We start from the raw sequence: 23,468 nt of genomic DNA, 5'->3' as shown, positions 1-23,468 counted from the left end.
CCGTCTTCCGTGGTATGGCCTCAATCCCAGGGGCAACGGGAAAGAACACATGTGGGCCCTCCACTGGCTGTCGCTATTAAACGCTGTCACGGGATTTCTAGTGTTTCTCCTGGTGCGTCTCAAAGGGGTTGTTCCCCATACCCTTTTTTATCCTTACTCACGGGGTCTCAGATGTCAATCAGGTTGGTCAATGAGCAACCAGCCCACGTTGCTCATTCCTAGACGATGTCGATGAATAGCACAGTGCTCAATGCACAATTCCGTCTCGAAGAGACAATGGCCGTAACCCATGGCTTTGTATCGTTGAGGTGCCAGGACATTCCAGGACATCTGTGTGTCTCTCTCATTTCCTGGGTCTCCTGACCTGACAATAGCAATCTTGCAATTCTCAAAAAGGAGGGGGCTATTTTGTACCCTTCAGCCACTCAGAGTTGGGGCACAGGTGTAACAGTACAAACTCTTTATTCCAAGCACCCAGGCCTTACTCAGTTAGTCGCTCAAACAGGAACAGTCTGTGACTGTTACCGCTCAATCCACTAACTGACTAGCAATTCACCTTACACCACAGATATATCCGTCCGGATAGTCGCCACACAAGACAGGCTGGATCCAAAGTTCTTTACCACATGACAAATTACAAAATACATGACAAATTACAAAATAGTCATAATGGCTTTCACACACAGACCAGACTGCAGCTGTCCTATCTCTATGCATGAGTGCGCAAGGAGATAAGCATCTTGAAGCACTATTGAGCTTCCCTCAAGAAGAAATACGGCTCAGCATGGCTTAGCATATCTGTGGATCATCAGCAGTTTCTTTCAGAAAAACCGGCTGCTCTTGTTTAGCAAAGTGTTAACCCTTTTACATCCATTATCATTCCTTCCTGTTGATCATTATGTACAAACATTGGGCCATAATGCAATATCGTGCCCGACACATTACCTAACAGGTCTTCAACCCTTCGGTGAACCCATGTAAATCCTGCCCTACTTTCTTGATGCTGTCAATCTCCCTGGCAGTGTGCTCGGAAAGGGATGTAATGTTGGTAGACTCATCAGGGATATAGGTGCAGCATTCTATGTCACTAATGGCACAGGTTCCCCCTTTCTCAGTGAGGATAAAATCTAAAGCCAAATGATTTTGTAGGACTGTTTGCTGGATTGCACTCATTTCAGAGGATATTTCTGCTGCTTGGGCCTGTGTTTCTGTCAGAGCCTCTGCAGTATTGTGGCCAGCTCCTCGAGCGCTGTTGCCAAATTGATTATCTCTGGGGAATTCCTGGCTACTCCATAGGAGAGAAAAGTGATCATCCAAAATTGCTCAGTCTCAGTTATTACTCTCCACTGCCGGGCACCTGTGAGTATGGCCAGGATGCATGTTTCCCAGTCTAGGAATTTCCGTTTGATGGGGGCCTGAGGTACCATCCCGCAGAACACTGACAGCCACAGTTGACTGGACCACAGTTCCTCATCTCACTTCCCTGGGAGTTATTTGAGAAAGCCTAGGCTGAGAGCTCCTCATTCTGTTTGAGCGGGATTACTGTCATTGGAATCATAGTTTTATCATTCTGTGGAATTTTGACACAAACCCAGCAGGCCACTAGTTCTACATTTTTGGCATAGATGTGGCAGAGTGACAGAAAAATGTTAACATGGGGGCTCCCGGATACTGGGGTGAGTCGTCTCAATGACATAAACACAAACAGCACAGTCAACCAATACATTTTCCTTTAGTCCGAGAGAGTCCTTCTACTCAGTTCCTTCAGTAACACATTTGTAGTCTGTTCGACGTATCCACTGAGATTGCTCTTCGTGGAGTGGTCAGTAACACCTAATATGGTTGTCTCCACCGAGGTCCGAGTTTCCCACAATCCCAGTTCTTGATCAGAACAATATTCCCAGGTTCTCTGGTGGGATAGTCACTCCTCTGTGCGAGGTAGTTCTCTTATTTGTAAGTCTGTTGTACCTGTGAATGTAATGCTTGGAGAATTTCGGTTGGTTGGCATATATATTTCACCATCACTTCCCCTAGCGTCTGCGAATCCAATTTTGCTGGTAGACTTTCTGGGAGCAAGGTACACAAGTCCCCAGGGTGCCCTCATGGGCCATCCATATATGATTTCAGCTGGTGACAGCCCTCTTTTCCCTTGTGGGGTAACCCTCATGTAGAATAGGCTAGCAATACGACCTTCCACCAAGTGAGTCCAGTCTCCGCTGTTGGTTTGACTAATTTACTCTTCAGAGTGCCATTGGCTCTTTCCACTATGCCAGCGGCCCATGGGTGGTGTACACAGTGGAATTGTAGCTTGATAGCTAGTTGGTTAATCTCTTCATTTACTTTTGCCACAAAGCGTGGGCCATTGTCAGAGCTCAGCATCTGTGGCAGGCTGTACCTGGGAGTTATTTCCCATAGTAATATCTTATCAACAGTCATAGCAGTATTTTTGGTGGTTGGAATAGCGTCAGTCCATCTGCTGAACACATCTATAATAACTAAGCAGTATCTATAGCAATCTACTCTAGGCAATTCAATAAAATCAACTTGCAGACACGAAAAAGGTCCACCTGTCGAGGGAGTCGGACAAGGTGTGCAGGGTACAGTTTACCAACCATTCCCTCCTTTCCCAGATGCATACAGTTATGTATATTATCAACTAATTTTGGTAAAAACTGTTTAGGAACACAAACCTGTCCGGTCGGTGTGATCCAAAAGCCGAGGTCAGGGTCTTTCTGGCATCCCATATGGGACCACAGTTTGAACTCCTCCTCAGAGGCATCCCCCTGAAAAGTACGTACCTCCCACATGTCTGGCAAACTCGTTCTGCTTAAGTCATGGAAGGTTGCTTGACTGGAACCCGTGTTTCGGCAAGGTGTAAGCGAGGAGCCCTCGGCTCTTTGGCTTGAACCCAGGACAAACCCAAATGGTGGTATGCGGAACCACAAGTCCTCTCTGTCGCCAAAGGAAATCAGGAACTTTGGCCAGAAATGCACTGCCCTCTCCGCCTTTAGCCTCTCCAATCACCTTGGCTGGGAACTAACGGTCCTCGAGGGGTGCATAGTATTGGCATGCCTCAGTTGAGCACCCCATAGGGTCTTAGCACAGAGTCACATGATAGTTGGCCGCTGGCAGAAGGGGTTCAACGCAGTGGAGTCCAGATTAAGTGCCACCATCGGGTGGTCAGAAACTGGGGAAGATGTCATCTGTTCGCTAGTTCCAGGGTGATATACTTGTTCATGCACAGAATCTTGAGTTCCAAAGAACAGAGCATGTTTTTTCCTGGTAGATTACACCCCCGACTGGTGGTGACTGAGAAGAAGCCACGCTGGTTCCACCGGACTTCCACCTGCAGTGGCTGGCTACGTGAATACGTACCTTCCTTGCCTTTGAACCCAGAGTGATTGTTGCGTCTGATGGCTGGAATCCCTTTTCCGATACTATTTCCTGATCAAGAGTGTTTGTGTTTGCCCCCGTATCAATCAGAAACAGAATTGGTACTCCAGCAACTTGCAGTGTTACATTGGGCTCTTCCTGAGGGGTGGTACTCATGGTAGGAAGCATCCTTGCTTGTCAATTTCTAAACGGGTTGTTGCCCCACCAGGTATTGGTGGCCCCTGCCCCAACGGCACACATCTAGTAGTCATCGGACTGCATATGCCAGATGGTTGTCGATGAGCCTGGCAGAGGGCGGAATCTCAGCTGGGGGACACAAAGGCTGACGGAGACTTATTTTAACTGAGACACATGAAAGGTTGGGTGAATACGCATGGACTTTGCCAGCGTGAGGCAGACCGCTGTGGGATTGATAATCCTTTCGACCTTGAATGGTCTCAGGAAGTGGGTGTGGGGGGGGGGGGGCGTTGCGAGTTTCCTATGCTCGTATTTGAGCGGGATGTCCTAGGCGGAAAGCCACACCATCTGCGCCGCTTGGTACTCTGGTGCTGGAGTGTGGTCTCGGTCTGCCGTTTTCTTATTTTGGTTTGTCGATCTGAGTAGGGCCGTGCGAGTCTCCTCCCAAACCTTCCGGCACCGATCAACACGGTCCCGAACCGACGGTAAGGCGATCTCTTCTTCCTGAGCAGGGAACAGCGGGGGGTTGGTACCCAAGGGAGCACTCGAACGGGGACCTCCCAATGGCAGAGCTCACCAGGGAGTTATGGGCGTACTGTTCACTCCAGGTTGATGGGTCGTTTGCCGTTACACAGCATAACATTGCCTCCAGATTTTGGTTGACCCATTCTGACTGCCCGTTCGTCTGGGGCTGGAAGCCAGATGACATTGCACCTGAGGCGTGACAGAAGGCCGTCCATACCTGTGAGATGAACTGAGGACCTCGATCGGAGATGATGTCTGCGGGGATTCCGTGGAGGCGGAAGACGTGGCGGACGAGAAGATCTGAGGTTTCTTGAGGGGAAGGGAGTTTTGGGAGGGCCACAAAGTGCACCGCCTTGGAGAATCGGTCTGCCACGGTGAGGACAGTTGTGTTTCCGTGGGAAGGGGCAGACCGGTGACAACATCTAGGGCGATGTATGACCAGGGACAACCAGGGACAGGTAGAGGACAAAGTAGACCTGCCGGTGGTCGATGAGAGGCCGTTCCCCGGGCACAGATGGGACGAGCTGAGACATAAGAGTGGGTGTACCCCTCCATGGACAGCCACTAAAAGTACCTCCTCAGGAGAGCCAGGGTCCGATCACTCCCGGGGTGGCAGGCAAACCAGGATATGTGCCCCCATTGAAGGACCAGGGGCCTGACAGAGGCGGATACGTACAGGCGATCGCCAGGTTCACTTCCAGGATTGGGGTCATCCCGTTGGGCTTCTCTTACTTTCACCTCAATCTCCCAAGAGAGGGTGGCCGCCATGCAGGTTGGAGGGAGGATCGTCTCGGGACTGGAAGTGTTCTGCTTGGAGTCATGCTGGCAGGATAACGCGTCCGGCTTCCCGTTCTTGGAGCCTGGACGGTACGTGAGGATAAACTGGAACAGTCCAGAAAACAATGACCAATGGGCCTAATGGGAGTTCAATCGCTTGGTGGTCTTAATATACTCCATGTTCTTATGGTCCATCCATACCACAAACGAGTTCTGCCCCCTCCATTCAGTGCCTCCATTCTTGCTGTGCTAATTTGACTGCCAGTAGTTCCGCTCGTAATTCCGCTCGGTGGGGCACAGTCGGCGAGAGTAGAAAGCGCAGGGGTGAAGCTTTTCTTCTGAACTTGGGTTAGGACTGCTCCTACCCAGAGTCGGAGGCATCCACATCCACGATGAATTGTTGGGACGGGTCCGGATGAACCAGGATGGGAGCAGTGGTGAAACGCCCCTTCAGGTTGGTGAATGCTAAGTCTGCGTCGGAGCCCCAGCAAAGTGGTGTGGTCGGCGAGTTAAGCCTTGGTAAGGGGGGGCCGCTGTAGTTTCTAATGAACTGGCGATAGAAGTTCGCAAATCCCAGGAAGCAGCTCTCGCCTGTCCCCTCTCGATGATATAACCTAGGAAGCTGACTGAGGGGACGTGTGTTACGTATTCAGGCAACAATAAATATAAGAGTTCGGCAAGGGTTTTTTTATAACAAACAACACGTTTATTAAACACAGAAAACAACCCCCCCTCCAAAAGTAAACAAACACTAACGTAACCGGAGATCAACTGCAGTGCGGCAGCTCAAACAGTTCTTAAAGCGATATTGCAAAAACAGTTCTTTAAAGTGGTATTGCCAAAAGTTCGATATGCTCACAGTCCATTCAAAAAAGGAGAGACTTTATAAGACAATTTAAATTCTCTTTCACGTCGCTTGCTTTGATCCCCGACGTCGAAATTCCCACGAAGAATTTACAAAATGAAATGGCTTAAAGGCACTGACCTTTCCTTCCTCACTATCCTCACTCCTTTCTGGTAAACCCAGGGATTAACGTGAAGATAGTCAACAAAATCCTTCTAAATAAGGATCAAACAAAGGTCGAACCCTGTTTCACCGTAGAAAGCGATTCTCCTTGATCTTTAACTCCCGAACTTCGATCTTCACTCTCCACTAATTCCTCGAACTAGCAGCATCGTAAAGAACCTGCTGGCAATGACCTTTTAAACTTCAGGCATTAGATAAAAACTTCATTTTTCAACTGAACTGCGTCATCACTTAAATCACGCAGTGGCATGAAGTCAACTTGGCAAATCCAGCCACGAACTGCCCCTCCTCACAGGGCTGGGCCTTCCTTTTTATAACCTTAAAAAAAATCTGTCACATGATCTCTACTGGCGGGAAAATGACGTCACTCCACCATCACGAGACCATTACCTCAAGTCCAGTATAGCTTCAACCCCAGTCACGTGACAATTGTACCACTGTCATGTGTCACGAGTACGTAACACCTCCTTCCAAAAATACATTTTTGATCTGACAAGAACGAAAATTTTTAACAATTGCTTACAGAAAAAACAAAGTTATAAATTTTATAACATACACAATATACAATACCATCATATAACAGCTTATAACTCACAATACAGTAGGAGTGTTACAATTGAAAAAAAAACACTCCATAAAAAAAATTGCAGTGTACATTCAACATCGAGATAGACAATCTTTACCTTTAATGAGTTATCACAATATTGTACACTTGTAACATCAAACTCCAATTTAATAATCTTCTGTTTTTGTTTTTCATCTTACTCAGAAAAACTAACGGATTATGATCAGTGTAAACAATAAGTGGTTTTTGAGTTGTACCAACATATACCTCAAAATATTCCAAAGCTAAAACAAGAGATAACAATTCTTTCTCTATTTTTGAATAGTTTTTTTGATGCTTATTAAATTTCTTAGAAAAGTAAGCTACTGAATGATCAACCTCATCACCCTCATTCCTTTGCATTAATACTGCTCCTGCAGCCTCATCACTAGCATCCACAGCCAATGAAAAAGGTTTTTCAAAGTCAGGTGCCTTAAGCACAGGTTGTTGACATCTCATTGTTTTCAATTTTTCAAATGCTTCTTGACAAGGCACTGTCCACACAAACTTCTCATTCTTCTGCAAAAGATTAGTTAATGGAAGGGCAACATTAGCAAAATTCTTACAAAATTTTCAATAATATCCTACCATTCCCAAAAATCTTCTGAGAGTTTTTTTTTTTCCCGTTGGAGTGGGAATCTCTAAGATTGCCTGAACTTTTGCCTGAACAGGAGCTACCTTACCTTGACCCACAACATAACCAAGGTAAGTCACAGTGGCATGTCCAAATTCACTCTTAGCTAAATTAATAGTTAAGTTAGCTTTTGAAAGCCTTTCAAACAATTTCTCCATCGCTAAAATGTGTGCTTCCCAAGTATCATTTCCTGTCACTAAATCATCAATATAAGCATCAGTATCTTTCAATCCCTGAATCACAGAGTTAATCATCCTCTGGAAAGTACCTGGGGCATTCTTCATCCCAAATGGAAGAACATTATACTCATATAACCCAGATGGAGTTACAAATGCAGAAATCTCTCTACCTCTGTCCGTTAATGGAACACGCCAATACCCTTCCAATAAGTCAATCTTTGTAAGGAACTTTGCTTTTCCAACTTTATCTACACAATCATCTACTCAAGGAATTGGATACGCATCTGTTTTTGTTATAGCATTCACCTTCCTATAATCCGTACAAAACTTAATACTAACATCTGGTTTTGGCAACATAACACATGGCAAACTCCAATTCGAGTTAGAATGTCTAATGATATTATTCTCTAACATATAATCAATTTCTTTCTCAGCAAGTTCACATTTTTCTATGTTCATCCTATATGGATGTTGTTTAATAGGTTTGGCATCTCCAACATCTACATCATGTGAAGCTATAGTAGTCCTTCTCGGAACATCTTATTGACTAATCTGTTAGAGTTTTTTGAGAGTGTAACAAGGATGTTAGACGGGGGTAAGCCAGTAGATGTTGTGTACCTAGATTTTCAGAAGGCATTCGATAAGGTGCCACATAGGAGATTGGTGAGTAAAATCAGAGCTCATGGCATTGGGGGCAGGGTTTCAACATGGATAGAAAACTGGTTGGCAGATAGAAAGCAAAGGGTAGCAGTGAATGGGTGTTTCTCAGACTGGCTGGAGGTGACTAGTGGGGTACCACAGGGCTCTGTATTGGGACCACAGCTCTTTACGATTTATGACAATGATTTAGATGAGGGCATTGAAAACTATATCAGCAAGTTTGCTGACAATACTAAACTGGGTGGCAGTGTAACATGCAAAGAGGACGTTAGGAGTATACAGGGAGACTTGGATAGGCTGAGTGAGTGGGCAGATACTTGGCAGATGTCATTCAATGTGAATAAATGTGAAGTTACCCACTTTGGAAGCTGGAACAAGAGGGCAGAGTATTGTCTGAACGGTGTCGAGTTAGGTAAGGGAGAAATGCAAAGAGACCTAGGAGTCCTGGTTCACCAGTCAATGAAGGTGAATGAGCAAGTGCAACAGGCAGTGAAGAGGGCAAATGGAATGTTGGCTTTTGTTACAAGGGGAATTGAATACAAGAGCAAGGATGTTCTTTTGCATTTGTACAGGGCCCTGGTGAGACCACACCTGGAATATTGTGTACAGTTTTGGTCTCCGGGTTTAAGGAAGGACATTCTGGCAATTGAGGAAGTGCAGCGTAGATTCACTAGGTTGATTCCTGGGATGGCAGGGCTGTCTTATGCAGAGAGATTGGAGAGATTGGGCTTGTACACGCTGGAATTGAGGAGATTGAGAGGGGATCTGATTGAAACGCTTAAGATAATAAAAGGATTTGATAGGATTGAGGCAGGAAATATGTTCCAGATGTTGGGAGAGTCCAGTACCAGAGGGCATGGATTGAGAATAAGAGGTCAGTTATTTAAAACAGAGTTGAGGAAGAGCTTCTTCTCCCAGAGAGTTGTGGAGGTGTGGAATGCACTGCCTCGGAAGACGGTGGAGGCCAATTCTCTGGATGCTTTCAAGAAGGAGCTGGATAGATATCTGATGGATAGGGGAATCAAGGGATATGGGGACAAGGCAGGGACTGGGTATTGATAGTGAATGATCAGCCATGATCTCAGAATGGCGGTGCAGACTCGAGGGACCGAATGGTCTACTTCTGCACCTATTGTCTATTATCTGGAAACAACTCCTTCTATTTAAAAATTAACTCCTTCATCTGTTGTTTCTGCTCTAACTGTAAATGTGCTAATTTCTCATCAATATTTTCCAGAATGGTATTTGGTAACCTAACAGAAACAATGTTGGATTTGGAATGAAAGTCAGATGAATCATCTATCATGTTCCTAGTTAAATCAAACTCATCCTCACTAACCACAACAGTCACAGTATCAGATTGTTTCTCAAAATATGGTTTTATCGTATTTATATGGCAAAGTTGTGTTGACCTTCTATGATCTGCAGTTTTTATCACGTAATCCACATCATTGATTTTAGACACAATTTCATAAGGACCATGAAATATGGCTTGTAAAGGATTTGTCTGCACTGGGAAAAGAACCAACACCTTATCTCCAGGCTTAAACGTCCTCATCCTAGCTTCTTTATCGTACCAAGTCTTCATTTTCTCCTGAGCCAACTTTAAATTTTCCTTAGCTAAGCTACAAGGTTTATGTAACCTGTCCTTAAATTTCAAAACATAGTCCAACAAATTAGTGTGTACTTCCTTACTAATCCACTGTTCTTTCAATAAAGCTAAACGTCCTCTAACTCTATGCCCAAACACAAGTTCAAATGGACTAAAACCTAAACATTCCTGTACCGATTCCCTTACTGCAAATAAAAGTAAGTTTATTCCCTCATTCCAGTCACTTTCATTTTCCACACAAAATGTCCTAATCATATTCTTGAGGGTAGAATGAAACCTCTACAAGGCACCTTGCAATTCTGGATGGTATGCAGACAAAGTGATTTGCTTAGCTCCCAATTTATAAACTATCTGTTGAAACAATCCAGACATAAAATTACTGCCTTGATCAGTTTGTTTCTCCTTAGGTAATCTAAAATAAGTAAAAAAATTTATAAGGGCTTTTGTCTCAGTTTTAGCTTTTATATTCCAAAGTGGTACTGACTCTGGAAACCTAGACGAAGTACACATGATAATCAAAAAATACAGATAACCAGTTTTTGTCTTTGGTAATGGACCAACACAACCTACAATAACTTTAGAAAATGGTTCACCAAATGCTGGGATAGGTTGTAATGGAGCTACTGGTGTAACCTGATTTGTTTTACCCACAATTTGACAAGTATGGCACGTTTTACAAAACATCGCCACATCTTTTCTTAGACCAGGCCAGTAAAAATGTTTTAAAATCTTGTCCACAGTTTTCCTTACCCCTTGGTGTCCACCTAAAGGCACACTATGAGCTAAAGTCAAAATCTCATTTCGATAAACTTTTGGGACAACTACCTGGTAAACAACATTCCAATCCTCACTTGCAGGAATTGTAGGTGATCTCCACTTCCTCATCAACACTCCTTTTTCCAGGTAATATACTACTGGCACCTTCTTAATTTCACTTTCTAGTAAAGCCTGCTCTCTTAATTTTATAATCTCAGTGTCTCTATTCTGCTCTGCTATCATCTCCTTCCGAGACAGAGATAAATCTTTATTGTCAGACTTACTCCCAGAATCTTGTTCAAACAACAGAGGTAAGAAAGTCTCTGACACAACCTCAAAACTCGAATCCTGAGATGTTCAGTCCTCAGTAGCAACCCCATTCTGTGCATCAATCTTTTTAGCCATAGCTCTAGTCACAACACAGGAAGAATCTGTGTTTGAATTCAACTCTGGTTCCTCTGAATGCATTGTCAAATGCACTTCAGTAAAAACTTGTCCACCTGCCAAGTCATTACCTAAAAATAAAGAAATACCCTTCACAGGTAAGCTATGCTGTAATCCTACTTTAACAAATCCTGTAACTTACCCTGACTTTAAATTTACTTTATGTAAATGTATAGGCATAAAATCACTCCCAACACATCATATGTAATTCACCTCACCAGTATCAGACTCTTCATTAAGCTTCAACACACTGTCTAACATCAGTGATTGAGAAGCACCAGTATCCCTAAGGATTCTTGTTGGCACCAGAGTAGATCCTTCTTTCAAGGATACAAACCCTTCAGTTATAAAATGATCATATCCCTTTCTAACTTGGTCAGACTTTAACAAAGCCTCATTTGCGTTTATCAAACCCTGAAACTTTACAGGTGCTTCAGTATGTTGCAGACAAGCATCTGGAACTGCTTCCTTCTCTTTCTTTTTCAATCTGAAACAGCTATTACATGACCAGGCTTCTTACAATAGTTACAAATAAGACCAAACTGACTTTCCTTCACAGGCTTTCCTTTCTCATTACCTTTCTTATTAACCTCTGATTTAATTTCTGATTTACCTTGAGTCTCCATGTTATTTTTCCTCTTAAAATTTCTGCCCTGAGGAAATTTATTCTTATGGATTAAAACATATTCATCAGCTAATCTAGCACAGTCCTGCAATTTACCAGTATCCCTCTCATTTATGTAGGTCCTTACTTCAACAGGAATGCTTCTTTTAAATTCCTCCATCAAAATCAGCTCTCTCAATGTATCATAGTCCCCATTTACATTTTTAGAAGAAATCCATCTCTCAAAACACATAGCTTTATCATAGGCAAATTCCACATAAGTTTTTTTTCCACAGACTTTTTCAAACTTCTGAATCTTTCCCTATAAGCTTCTGGGACTAATTCGTATGTGTTTAAGATATGCATCTTCACAATATCATAATCAAGTCCTTGCGCAGCAGTTAAAGCTGTGTAAACTTGTTGTGCTTTACCTTTAATTACACTCTGTAACAACACTGACCATTTATCTTTCGGCCACTGACATCCGGGCAATAGTTTCAAAATGTTGGAAATATGTTTCCACTTCTGTTTCACTAAATGGAGGGACCAATTTAATTTCTTGACTAGCAACAAACGGTTTTCTTGAACCAGAAGGCTGATTCCCAGACCTTAATTCCTCCATTGCATAATCAAAATCCCTCTTTTTCTGATCAGCCTCCAATTTACACCTCTCCAAATCAGCTTTACTCTGTTCCAACCCCATTTGTTCAATTTGCAACTGCATCTCCAGATAACTTATTGGAAACAACTCTAAAACCGAATCATTAAGAACACTCAAATCCACATAGTGTGACGCGATTTTTTTCTGTATCACAGCCTTTGATGTAGTCGACAAAATACCATTAAGTTGCAATCTACGAGCTATCTCAAACACCTCAGTTTTTATCGCCTTCGCCAACAACTCCACATCTGGCAAAGCCAGAAACTCATCAATATTCATTGTTGCCAAATACCACTCACAAGCCATTCAAGCAAAAGAATCGAGCATTCCCCATTTCCAAAATACCAATTCAAAAGTTAGCAAGCATTTAAACTCAAACGATCCAATCCAGACATAGCCCCCATATTTATGTTCAGGCAACAATAAATATATGAGTTCGGCAAGGGTTTTTTTTATAACAAACAACATGTTTATTAAACACTGAAAACAAACCCCCCAAAAGAAAACAAACTCTAACGTAACCGGTAATCAACTGCGATGCGGCAGCTCAAACAGTTCTTAAAGCGATATTGCAAAAACAGTTCGTTAAAGTGGTATTGCCAAAAGTTCGATATGCTCACAGACCATTTGAAAAAGGAGAGAATTTATAAGACGATTTAAATTCTCTTTCACGTTGCTTGCTTCGATCCCCGACGTCGAAATTCCCACGAAGAGTTTATGAAATGAAACGGTTTAAAGGCACTGACCTTCCTCACTATCCTCAATCCTTTCTGGTAAAACCAGGGATTAATGTGAAGATAGTCAACAAAATCCTTCCAAATAAGGATCAAACAAAGGTTGAACCCCGTTTCACCGTAGAAAGCGATTCTCCTTGATCTTTAACTCCCTAACTTCGATCTTCACTCTCCACTAATTCCTCGAACTAGCAGAATCGTAAAGAACCTGCTGGCAATGACCTTTTAAACTTTAGGCATTAGAAAAAAACTTCATTTTTCAACTAAACTGCGTCATCACTTAAATCACGCAGTGGCATGAAGTCAGCTTGGCAAATCCAGCCACGATCTGCCCCACATCACAGGGTGGGGTCTTCCTTTTATAACCTAAAAAAAACCTGTCACATGATCTCTACTGGCGGGAAAATGATGTCACTCCACCATCACGAGACCATTACCTCAAGTCCAGTATAGCTTCAACCCCAGTCACGTGACAATTGTACCACTGTCATGTGTCACGAGTACGTAACACATGGAATTCGCATTTCTCCACCTTTATGAATAACTTATTTTCTCCAGCCTCTTCAGGACTTGACAGACCAGGCACATGTATTGCTGGGGCCTGCTGCAAAAGATCAGGATGTCTTCCAGGTAGACAAACATGAAGTGGTTAATGAAGTCTCTTCGTACATCGTTAATCAAGGCATGAAAAACGGTGGTGGGGGGGGGGGGTGGGATTGTTGAGTCTGAAAGGCATAACTAAGTACTCAAAGTTGCCTAAAGGGGTATTGAAAGCCGCCTTCCATTCGTCTCCCTTCCTTATCCGGACCAAATGGTTGGTGTTTCAGAGGTCCAACTTCAAGAAGATGGTGGCTCCATGAAGTGGCTCGAATGCAAAACTTACAAGAGGCAGTAGGTACTTGTTCTTATTGGTTATCTGATTTAGGCCTCGGTAGTCGATGCAGGGATGCAGAGAGCCATCTTTCTCCCCCGGGGAGGATGAGGGTCGAATAATGCCCGCCGCGAGAGATTCACTATGTAACTTACACTGATTGCTGCTCTGGCTGGGGCAAGTTAAATAGGCGACTGGTGGGTAGCAGCGCCCCGGAGAGAAGGTGGATTGCACAATCGTACGGGTGGTGCTGGGGCAGGGAAAGGGCTCGCTGTTGACTGAACACCTGTCCTAAGTTATGGTATTCCTTGGGGATGCCGGACAAGTCAAGGTGGTGTCATGGCAGCTTCTCTGGGAGACAGGGCCGACCACAGACAGTTGGTATGGCAGGATGGGCTACATTCAGCTATCCTCCCATTAGAACTTTCAATATGCGGATTGTGTTGGTTCAGCCATGGGTATCCTAGGAGCTTGAGGTGATTGAATGCGGCTGAATTGGTACTTCCTCCCGATGGTTGCCGGATAGAATTAAGGGCAGGGGTGGCGTACTGTGGGTCACCCGAGCCAACAGTTTTCTGTCCAGGGCCCAGGCCTCTGGGGGGTGGTTAACGGCTTGTGGGGTATTCCGGCATTCTTCGTCCAGCAGGTTGCCCTCAGAACCGGAATCCACCAAAGCGGATAGGGATAGGGCCTGTTGTTGGTAGCTCATGGTTGCTGGAACCTGCATCCGAATCTGGGAGGCTGAGGGGAGTGTCTTCGGACCCACCAGAACAGGAGGATTGGGAGCTCTGTGAGGAACGGCAGGGGGCGAGAGGTTAGGGCTGGTTGGAGAAGTTAAGGTGGATGGTGGGGTGGCCTGAGGAACAGGGTAACTGGTCGTCTCTCTCAAACGTTCGATAATTAATCCGATGGCTAGCAAAATCAGAGAGTCCAGACCATCCATGACATCCCTCGCGGCCAACTCTTCCTTTATCTGATCTGAAGAGGCCCTGTCAAAACACCTCTCGTAGGGCCTCGTCATTTCACCCGGAGTCTGCGGCCAATGTCAATGGAATACTTGGCTGCACGTCGGGAAGCCTGGCGAAGAGTAAGCAGCTGTCTTGCGGCATCCTTGCCGCGAGTGGATTGTTGGAAAACCTTCCTCATTTCTGCGATAGAGGAGGAGTAAGAGGAACAAACTTCCAGCCGATTATCACACACTGTGTTTGCCCAAACTGAGGCAACCCCTCATAGCAGCCCCATGATGTGCGCAATCTTCGATTTGTCGGAAGCGTAGGTACGTGGCTGCAGCTCGAAAACCAGGGAGCATTGTAGCAGGAAGGCCCGGCACCTCCCTAGGTTCCCGGCGTAGGGTTCAGGCTCGGGCACAGACGGTCCTCGAGGGGATGGGTTTGCAGACTCCGAGGGCAAAGCCATCCCAAGTGGTGCGGTTTGGGTAGCTGGGGTTCTTGGAGGTGGTCAGGAGGCAAAAGCGGAGACCCAGTCCATTCGTTCAGTCACCTTCTGCACATTCATGGTTAGCGTCCGAAGGTTGTCTGTGGTCTCCCGAAGTAGGTGGTCGTGGGCACCCAACAGGTAGCCCGGGTTGGCCAGGGCTTGGTGTATGGGATCTGTGTCTGCTGGGTTCATCGTGGCCAGTTCGTTCTGTTGCAAGGACGTGGTGGTGGATTCAACCCAAGTGCTGGACAAGGGCGCGGAGTCCGAGGAGGGAGACGCTGCTGTCGTAGCGAGCGTGGGAAGGGTTCCAAGGGGGGTTTTACCCGGAGTCTTGGTCTTGGTAGATAATTCAGGAACAAGGTTAGACTTCAAACTGATAGTCCTAAACACCAAGGAGCGAGGTTACTCGTACACGAGTCAACCAACAAACTGGTAGTGGTCACAGGGTTCTTATACTACTCTGGTTAATCGAATGTTGGTGTTCGTAATTATTGGAACCTGGGAATAGATTGGAAACTAAACGAGTTTTTAAAGGCCCAATTCCTGAGTAAGACAGCCAGGAGCCAGGAGGGACCATGACATTGTGATGGTATTAGAAAAGATCTGATAAGTGTGGTTTGGGACAGGCTGTTTTCTGGCAAAAGAGTACTTGGTAAGTTGAAGACTTTCAGAAGTGAAATTTTGAGGGTGGAGAGTCTGTATGTGCCTGTCACAATAAAAGTTGAAAGGTAACTGTTGCTGGGTACCTTCATTGTCAAGATATATTGAGGCCCCAGCTATTTTGTTTCTCTAAATGCCTCAGACTGCTGGGTGCTACCAAGACTCATTAATGAGTACAATATCAGAATTCCATGCCATGTGCTCATCTGACTTTTTTTTTAGTCGTCTTCTATTGGTTTCTAAAAGCTTCCCAATAGTTTTTGCTCTTTTGTTTGTCCTCTCTTTTGCTTTTATGTTGGCTTAGGCTTCTCATTTCACCCATGGTGGCGTCGTCCTGCCTTTCCAATGCTTTCACTTCTTTGGGATGTATTGATCACTCAGCTCCTGAATTGATCCCAGAAATTCCACCCATTGCTGTTCCATTGTCACTCCTACCTTTTCACTTCCAAACAAGCTTGACCAGCTTCTTTGTCATAGAATCATGGAGAAGTTCAGTTCGGAAACAGGCTATTTGTCCCATCTAGTCAATGCTGAAAAAACACTTAAGCTGTCTAATGCAACTACCTGAATCGGGACCATCACCCTCCATACCCCTGCCATCCAGGCTCCCATCCAAACTTCTTTTAAATGGTGTGTTACAGATTCAGCAACAATAAATATATGAGTGAGGCAGGGTTTTTATAACAAACAAAACTTTTAACAAAACGTTTAATAAAACACTGGAAAACAAACCCCCAAACGTAAACAAACAACTAATGTAACCAGAAGTCAGCTGCTGTGAGGCAGCTTAAACAGTTCTTAAAGCAATGAAGCTTAAACAGTTCCTAAAGTGATGTTGCAAAAACAGTTCTTCAAAGTAATATTGCAAAAGTTCAAAATGCTTTCAGTCCATTTAAGGAGAGGCTTAGTAAGTCGATTTAAATTCTTCTTCACGTTGTGTTGCTACGATTCCCAGTCGAACTATACTTTTCCCATGAAGAATTTACGAAGATGGAAAATGAAACGGCTTAAAGGCACCGACCTTTCCTTTACAAGACTGTTCCCAATCCTTTCTGCTATTTCACAAGGATTAACATGAGCACAGGCAACAAATTCCTTCCAAATGAGGATCAAACAAGGTCGAATCTGTTTCACTGCTGAAATCGACTTTCCTCGATCTTTTAACTCCTGCACTCCGATCTTCACTCTCCACTGATTCTCAACTAGCAGTATTATAAAGAAACTGCTGGCAATGACCTTTTAAACTTTAGGCATTAAATAAAAGTCCACCTTTCAACTAAACTGTGTCATAACATTAAATCACGCTGTGGCATGAAGTCAGCATGGCAAATTTAGCCACAAACTGCCCCTCCTCACAGGGAGGGGTCCTCCTTTTATACCCTGTAATAAAAAACCTGTCACATGACCTCTTCTGGTAGGAAAATGACATAACTCCACCATCGCAAGACCATGACCCGTGTCACGGTTATGTAACAAGTGAAACCGAGCTCATATTCACCACTGGTGCTGGCATCTCATTCTGCACATTCACATCCATTTCAGTGAAGATCTTTTCCAAATGTTCCCATTAAGTTTTCACCTTCCCCACTTACCCATGACCTCTGGTTGGCATCCTGCACAACCTCAGTGGAAAAAAAAACTGCTTGCATGTACTTATCCATACCCTCATAATTTTGTATACTTATAACAAATCCTCAAAGTGATGTATAATTTGCTTGTTTATGTTTGGATCCTTTTTGTGGTGTATAAGATGATGAGGGACATTGATAGTGTGGGTAGCCAGAGGAGATTTTTTTCCCACAGGGCTGAAATGGCTAACATGAAGGGGCATAGCTTTAAGGTGCTTGGAAATACATATCGAGGGGATGTCAGGGTTAAGCTTTTTTAGACAGAGAGTGGTTGGTGCGTCGAGAGTATTTCAGTTCCTGTGGGACCAGGCATCACTGCAGCTCAGTGGGAACAGGGAAAAATAACAATGGGTAGAGTCAAACTGAGGCTGGTCACAGATTGGTGATGGCAGAAATGATCTCATTTAAAATGTTGCCCTACACCCATTGATGGATGTTGTAAATCTTTTTACAGGTTAAAATGACAAGGAAGTTGTCTGCAGGAATCTCGAAGACAACACGCCAGTTTTGCTGTCTCTATCTAGATATTTAAAAAGTGGAACAAGGGATTCACTCGATCATCCTTCATGCTCAGACTGTGAGGAGGGATTCACTCATTCACCTGACTGACTGGCACGCCCGTCATTTTACAGAGGGGAAGGGGCATTCACCTACTCAGACAGTGGGAATGGATTCACTTGGTCATCTTAACTGAAAATGCATCAGCACGTTCACAATGGGCAAGACCATTGACCTATTCTGTGTGTGAGAAGGGATTCAGCCGGTCTTCCTACCTGTGGACACACCAGTCAGTTCACACTGGGCAGAGGCTGGACAGCTGCTGAATTTATGGGGAAGGATTCACTCAGTCATCTGACCTAATGGCTCACCAGCAAGTTCACACTGGGGAGAGGCCATTCATCTGCTCGGACTGTGGGAAGGGATTCAATTCCTCGTCCCAACTGAAGGTACATCAGAGAGATCACACTGGGGAGAGGCCATTCACTTGCTCGGACTGTGGGAAGGGATTCAATTCCTCATCCCAACTGAAGGTACATCAGAGAGTTCACACTGGGGAGAGGCCATTCACTTGCTCAGTCTGTGGGAAGGGATTCACTCAGTCATCCCAATTGAAGATACATCTGCGAGTTCACACTGGGGAGAGGCCATTCACCTGCTCGGACTGTGGGAAGGGATTCTCTTGCTCATCCCAACTGAAGGTACATCAACGAGTTCACACTGGGGAGAGGCCATTCACTTGCTCAGTCTGTGGGAAGGGATTCACTCAGTCACCCCAACTGAAGATACATCTGCAAGTTCACACTGGAGAGAGGCCTTTCACCTGTTCAGACTGTGGGAAGGGATTCACTCGATCAACTAACCTGAAGGTACATCAGCGAGTTCACACTGGGGAGAGGCCGTTCACCTGCTCAGACTGCGGGAAGGGATTCACACAGTCATCCCATCTATTAGCACACCAGTCAGTTCACAGTGGGGAATGGCTGTTCACCTGCTCAGACTGTGGGAAGGGATTCACTTTCTCATCTCACCTGAAGATACATCAGCGAGTTCACACTGGGGAGAGGCCATTCACCTGCTCAGACTGTGGGAAAAGATTCACTTTGTCAACTCAGTTATTGAGACACCAGTCTGTTCACACTGGAGAGAGGGCATTCACCTGCTCAGACTGTGGGAAGCAATTCACTCAATCATCTGATCTACAGATACACCAGCGAGTTCACACTAGGAAGAGGCCATTCACCTGCTCAGTCTGTGGGAAGGGATTCACTCAGTCATCTCATCTGAGGGTACATCAGCGAGTTCACACTGGAGAGAGGCCATTCACCTGCTCAGACTGTGGGAAGGGATTCACTCAGTCATGCCACCTAATGTCTCACCAGCGAGTTCACACTGGGGTGAGGCCAGTCAATTGCTCAGACTGTGGGAAGGGATTCACTTGCTCATCTGAACTGAAGGTACATCAGAGAGTTCACACTGGGGAGAGGCCGTTCAGCTGCTCAGACTGTGGGAAGGGATTCAGTCAGTCATCCCAACTAAAGGTACATCAGCGAGTTCACACTAGGGGGAAACCATTCACCTGCTCAGACTGTGGGAAGGGATTCACTTGCTCATACACCCTACTGAGACACCAGTCAGTTCACAATGGGGAGAGGCAGTTCACCTGCTCAGACTGTGGGAAGGGATTCACTCAGTCATCTGACCTAATGTTTCACCAGCGAGTTCACACCGAGGAGCGGCCATTCACCTGCTCAGAATGCGGGAAGGGATACACTCGCACATCTGAACTGAAGGTACATCAGCGAGTTCACACTGGGGAGAGGCCGTTCAGCTGCACAGACTGTGGGAAGGGATTCACTCAGTCATCCCAACTGAAGGTACATCAGCGAGTTCACACTCGGGAGAAGCCATTTACCTGCTCAGTCTGTGGGAAGAGATTCGCTTATTCATCCTCTCTACTGAGACACCAGTCAGTTCACACTGTGTAGAGGCTATTCACCTGCTCAGTTTGTGGGAAGGGATATACTCAATCATCTAAACTAAAGGTACATCAGCGAGGTCACATTGGCGAGGGGTCATTCACCTGCTCAGACTGTTATGTAACTCTCGCTTCAGCTATCAGCTAAATAATGGGGGGTGATTGCCCCCATCCACTCCGAGCCTGGCCAAACTTAAGAAATCTCATTTGGGTGGACTCTGCATGATGTGTCCCCTGCTACAAATCAGTACCCAGAAACAACAAACAGTACACAATATGTGATTAAATGGTTGGGCTTTTAAATCTTACTTTGACTATAGGGTTAGTAAAGAAAATGAAGATAAAAGAAAAAGGGCCCACTCTCTCCATTCACATCTTCTTATCTCTCCCTGGCAAAGACCACAAAAAAATCTCTCTTCCAGACTCACAAGAAAGAACAACATTTCTGTCATTGGATAGCCCCGCACTCCAAAACCCTGTTTTCTCCAGTCATAACCTAAACATTGCTGCTACAGAAATCATTACCTCAGCAGTGAAACATTACCGAGTGCCCATTACATTAGCAGTGAAACCTTACAGCATGTTACACTTGTGACACACTACCATGTTCATACTGGGAAGAAAGTTTCAATAAGCTTCATGCTGGATATTTGTCCATCACTGTTGCTGAATGCAATTTTGAGAGTGACTGTCAGTGCTGAACTCTGCAATTATTGCTGTTGCTCACCAGATCCAGTTCTGCACCCTGGTTACCGGGCATGGGTGGAGTTTCTTCTGCTGTATATTCCAATTTAATGTGACTGGAGTTTAATATTCTGGATCTGAAAAAAAAAACAGTTTATTTTAAAGTCTGTCTCAGGTATTTGGTTAATTTATAACACACCTAGTGTATAGTAGAGAGTTAACTCAGGCCGGCTGGACTCTGCCAGTGATTCTGTTACTTGACAGTCCATTTAAATCCTCCCCTGTTGTTCCATTTCGCTCTCCCTGTTGTGATAGGTTCCAAACAGTCACCACTCTGTGGGTGAAGAAGTTTCACTTGATTTTTCTTTCTTTCTTTTTACAGTATCTTTATTCAGAAGAAAAAAAAATCAAGACATACAGAGTGCAACACATAGAGACATCTCAACAGAAACTGTGTACATTCATATATTGTAATAAAACTAATCAAAATACTATAGCACATCACATAAAGGTATACCACTCCGTAATCATAAACTTAAAGATAAATCATACATCATAAAAGAAATTTTTATGTACAAAAAAAAATCAACCCCCTACCGAAAACCGAAGGAAAAAAAACTGATGGATGATAATGAATAATTAGATAAAAAACATACTTGCTTAAGAAGAAAATATACATAAAAGTCTGAGCACTGTTAAGCTTTATAAATTGGAAAAATAATTTAGGAAAGGTCCCCAGATATAAAAAGATAGTTTCGAATTTGCTGAGCAGTGGATCTTCTCTAAATTTAAATAAGACATAATATCATTTAGCCATTGCAGATGTGTAGGAGGGGTAGACTCCTTCCATTCAAGCACGATTGCTCTCCTTGCTAAAACAGAGGTAAAAGCTAAAACCTGTAGATTAAAAGTAAAGTTATATCTTCATTTGTGATAATACTAAGCAACGCAGTATGGGGATTTGGGTCAACTTGGTCCCTAAGAGGTTGTGAGAAGGTATGAAATACTTCCTTCCAAAACCTGTCAATTTTAGGACAAAGCCAAAACATATGAATTAAAGAAGCATTAGCAGAGTTGCATTTATTACAAAGTTGAGAAACGTTCAGATAAAAACTGGACAGCTTCTGTTTTATGAACAACTTTGAATTATAAAAGAGATTGACGAGCACAGAAATATGATTTATTAACCCATTTAAGAATTTATTCCATCTTTCATCAGAAATCTGATAATTTCGGTTATCCTCCCAAGCTTTTTTTTATTTTATCTAAAAAATCTTGTATAGAATCAATCAACAAGTTATAAATAGAACCATTAACAAAAGGTTTTAAATTTAAAAGATAGTCAAGTAAATTTTTAACAAGACCTATAAGAAAAATAGTTAATTCGGAACGTAAGAAATCTCTAATTTGAAGGTATCTGTAAAATTGTGTTTTGGCGGTGCAAATTTAGTTGACAATTGGTCAAATGAAGCAAAAGACCCTGAGATAAACAGGTCCCAAAAACACTTAATACCTAATTCTTCGCAATCCTTGTCAGTCATGGAAGCGATAACAAAAATAATTAAGGAGAATGGGATATGATTGGGAGATGTTTTTTTTCTGCAGACTGGAGAAGTAGATCTACCTGCAGTTCTGTCTGAGAAGTTCTTCGCCTCTCAGATCTCTGGGCTGAGGAAGAATGGAGGAAAAATGGAGTCAAGTTAGGAAAAAGGGATGTACAAGACGATCTAGGTGTTTTTCTACATCAGGCAATGAAAACAAGCATTCAGGTATAGCTGAAGAAAGCTATTGGCATGCTAACCTTTATAACGAGGAATTGAGTATAGGAGTAAAGAGGTCCTTCTGCAGCTGTCCAGGGCACTGGTGAGACCCCACCTGGAGTATTGTGTGCAGTTTTGGTCTCCAAATTTGAGGAAGGACATTCCTGCTATTGAGGGAATGCAGCGTAGGTTCACAAGGTTAATTCCCGGAATGGCGGGACTCTCATATGTTGAAAGATTGGAGCGACTGGGCTTGTATACACTGGAATTTAGAAGGACGAGAGAGGATCTGATTGAAACATATAAGAAAATTAAGGGATTGGACGCGCTGGAGGCAGGTAGCATGTTCCCGCTGATGGGTGAGTCCAGAACTAGAGGTCACAGTTTAAGTATAAGGGTTAGGCCATTTAGATCAGAGATGTGGAAAAGCTATTTCACCCAGAGAGTGATAATATGTGGAATGCTCAGCCCCAGAGGGCAGTGGAGGCCAAATCTCTGGATGTTTTCAAGAAAGAGTTAGATAGAGCTCTTATAGATAGCAGAGTCAAGGGATATGGGGAGAGGGCAAGAACGGTGTACTGATTTATGTATGATCAGCCGTGATCACAGTGAATGGCGATGCTGGCTAGAAGGGCCGAATGACCTACTCCTGCACCTGCTGTCTATTGAATGACATTGGTAGTAAAATCCATACCTAAGTTATTGCGTTCAGTAGGAGTCACTCTGGAACCTGTGTACATATTGAAAAGAAGTTTCAACAAACGCATCTCTGTTGGTGTTTATATTTGATATTTCTAATTACGAAATTAAAAAATCAGTTGGAGAGAAATTGGAAATGTCAGACAAAACGATGACATCTTCTTTGTGATCACAGTTGTGTTGACCAAATGATGAGGAACGGCAGCTGGACAGAGAAGATTCACTTCCGGTGCATTTTACTTCATCAAGCCAGACAGCACTGGCTACCTAGGTCATTTTAACATCTTCTGCAGCCCAGAGAGCAAGGCCACACCCTAGCTGTCTGCAGACTACATTGGCATCGAACAGATCCCAAGAGTCGTCACACACCGTGCCCCAACTGTTATTAAACAGTATCTCAAGCTTTCCGGAGCAGTTGTGACTGCCGCCAACAAGTCGCGATGAGAAATCTAGGTATGAAAGAATA

The 23,468-nt window shown here is 44.1% G+C and overlaps 1 protein-coding gene across 3 annotated transcripts in view; it reads left to right on the top strand.

Moving 5' to 3' along the window:
- Positions 1-20,722, top strand: part of LOC132407289 (zinc finger protein 27-like) — a 28,180-nt gene extending 7,458 nt beyond the window's left edge. For 2 of the 3 annotated variants that reach the window (XM_059993579.1, XM_059993576.1), the window contains exon 3: positions 17,838-20,722. In XM_059993579.1, coding sequence (XP_059849562.1) covers positions 18,244-19,869 — 1,626 coding nt within the window. In that variant the 5' untranslated portion in view covers positions 17,838-18,243 and the 3' untranslated portion in view covers positions 19,870-20,722. Of the gene's footprint in view, positions 1-13,614; positions 13,683-17,837 lie in introns of all 3 variants that reach the window. The other variant, XM_059993577.1, reaches the window with a different exon arrangement.
- Positions 20,723-23,468: the final 2,746 nt, after the last annotated feature.

The sequence above is a fragment of the Hypanus sabinus genome, chromosome 18, assembly GCF_030144855.1.
Source record: "Hypanus sabinus isolate sHypSab1 chromosome 18, sHypSab1.hap1, whole genome shotgun sequence".
Classification (NCBI taxonomy): domain Eukaryota; kingdom Metazoa; phylum Chordata; class Chondrichthyes; order Myliobatiformes; family Dasyatidae; genus Hypanus; species Hypanus sabinus.
Note: the sequence above shows the minus strand (reverse complement) of the source record. Positions and strands in the feature narration are given on the sequence as shown.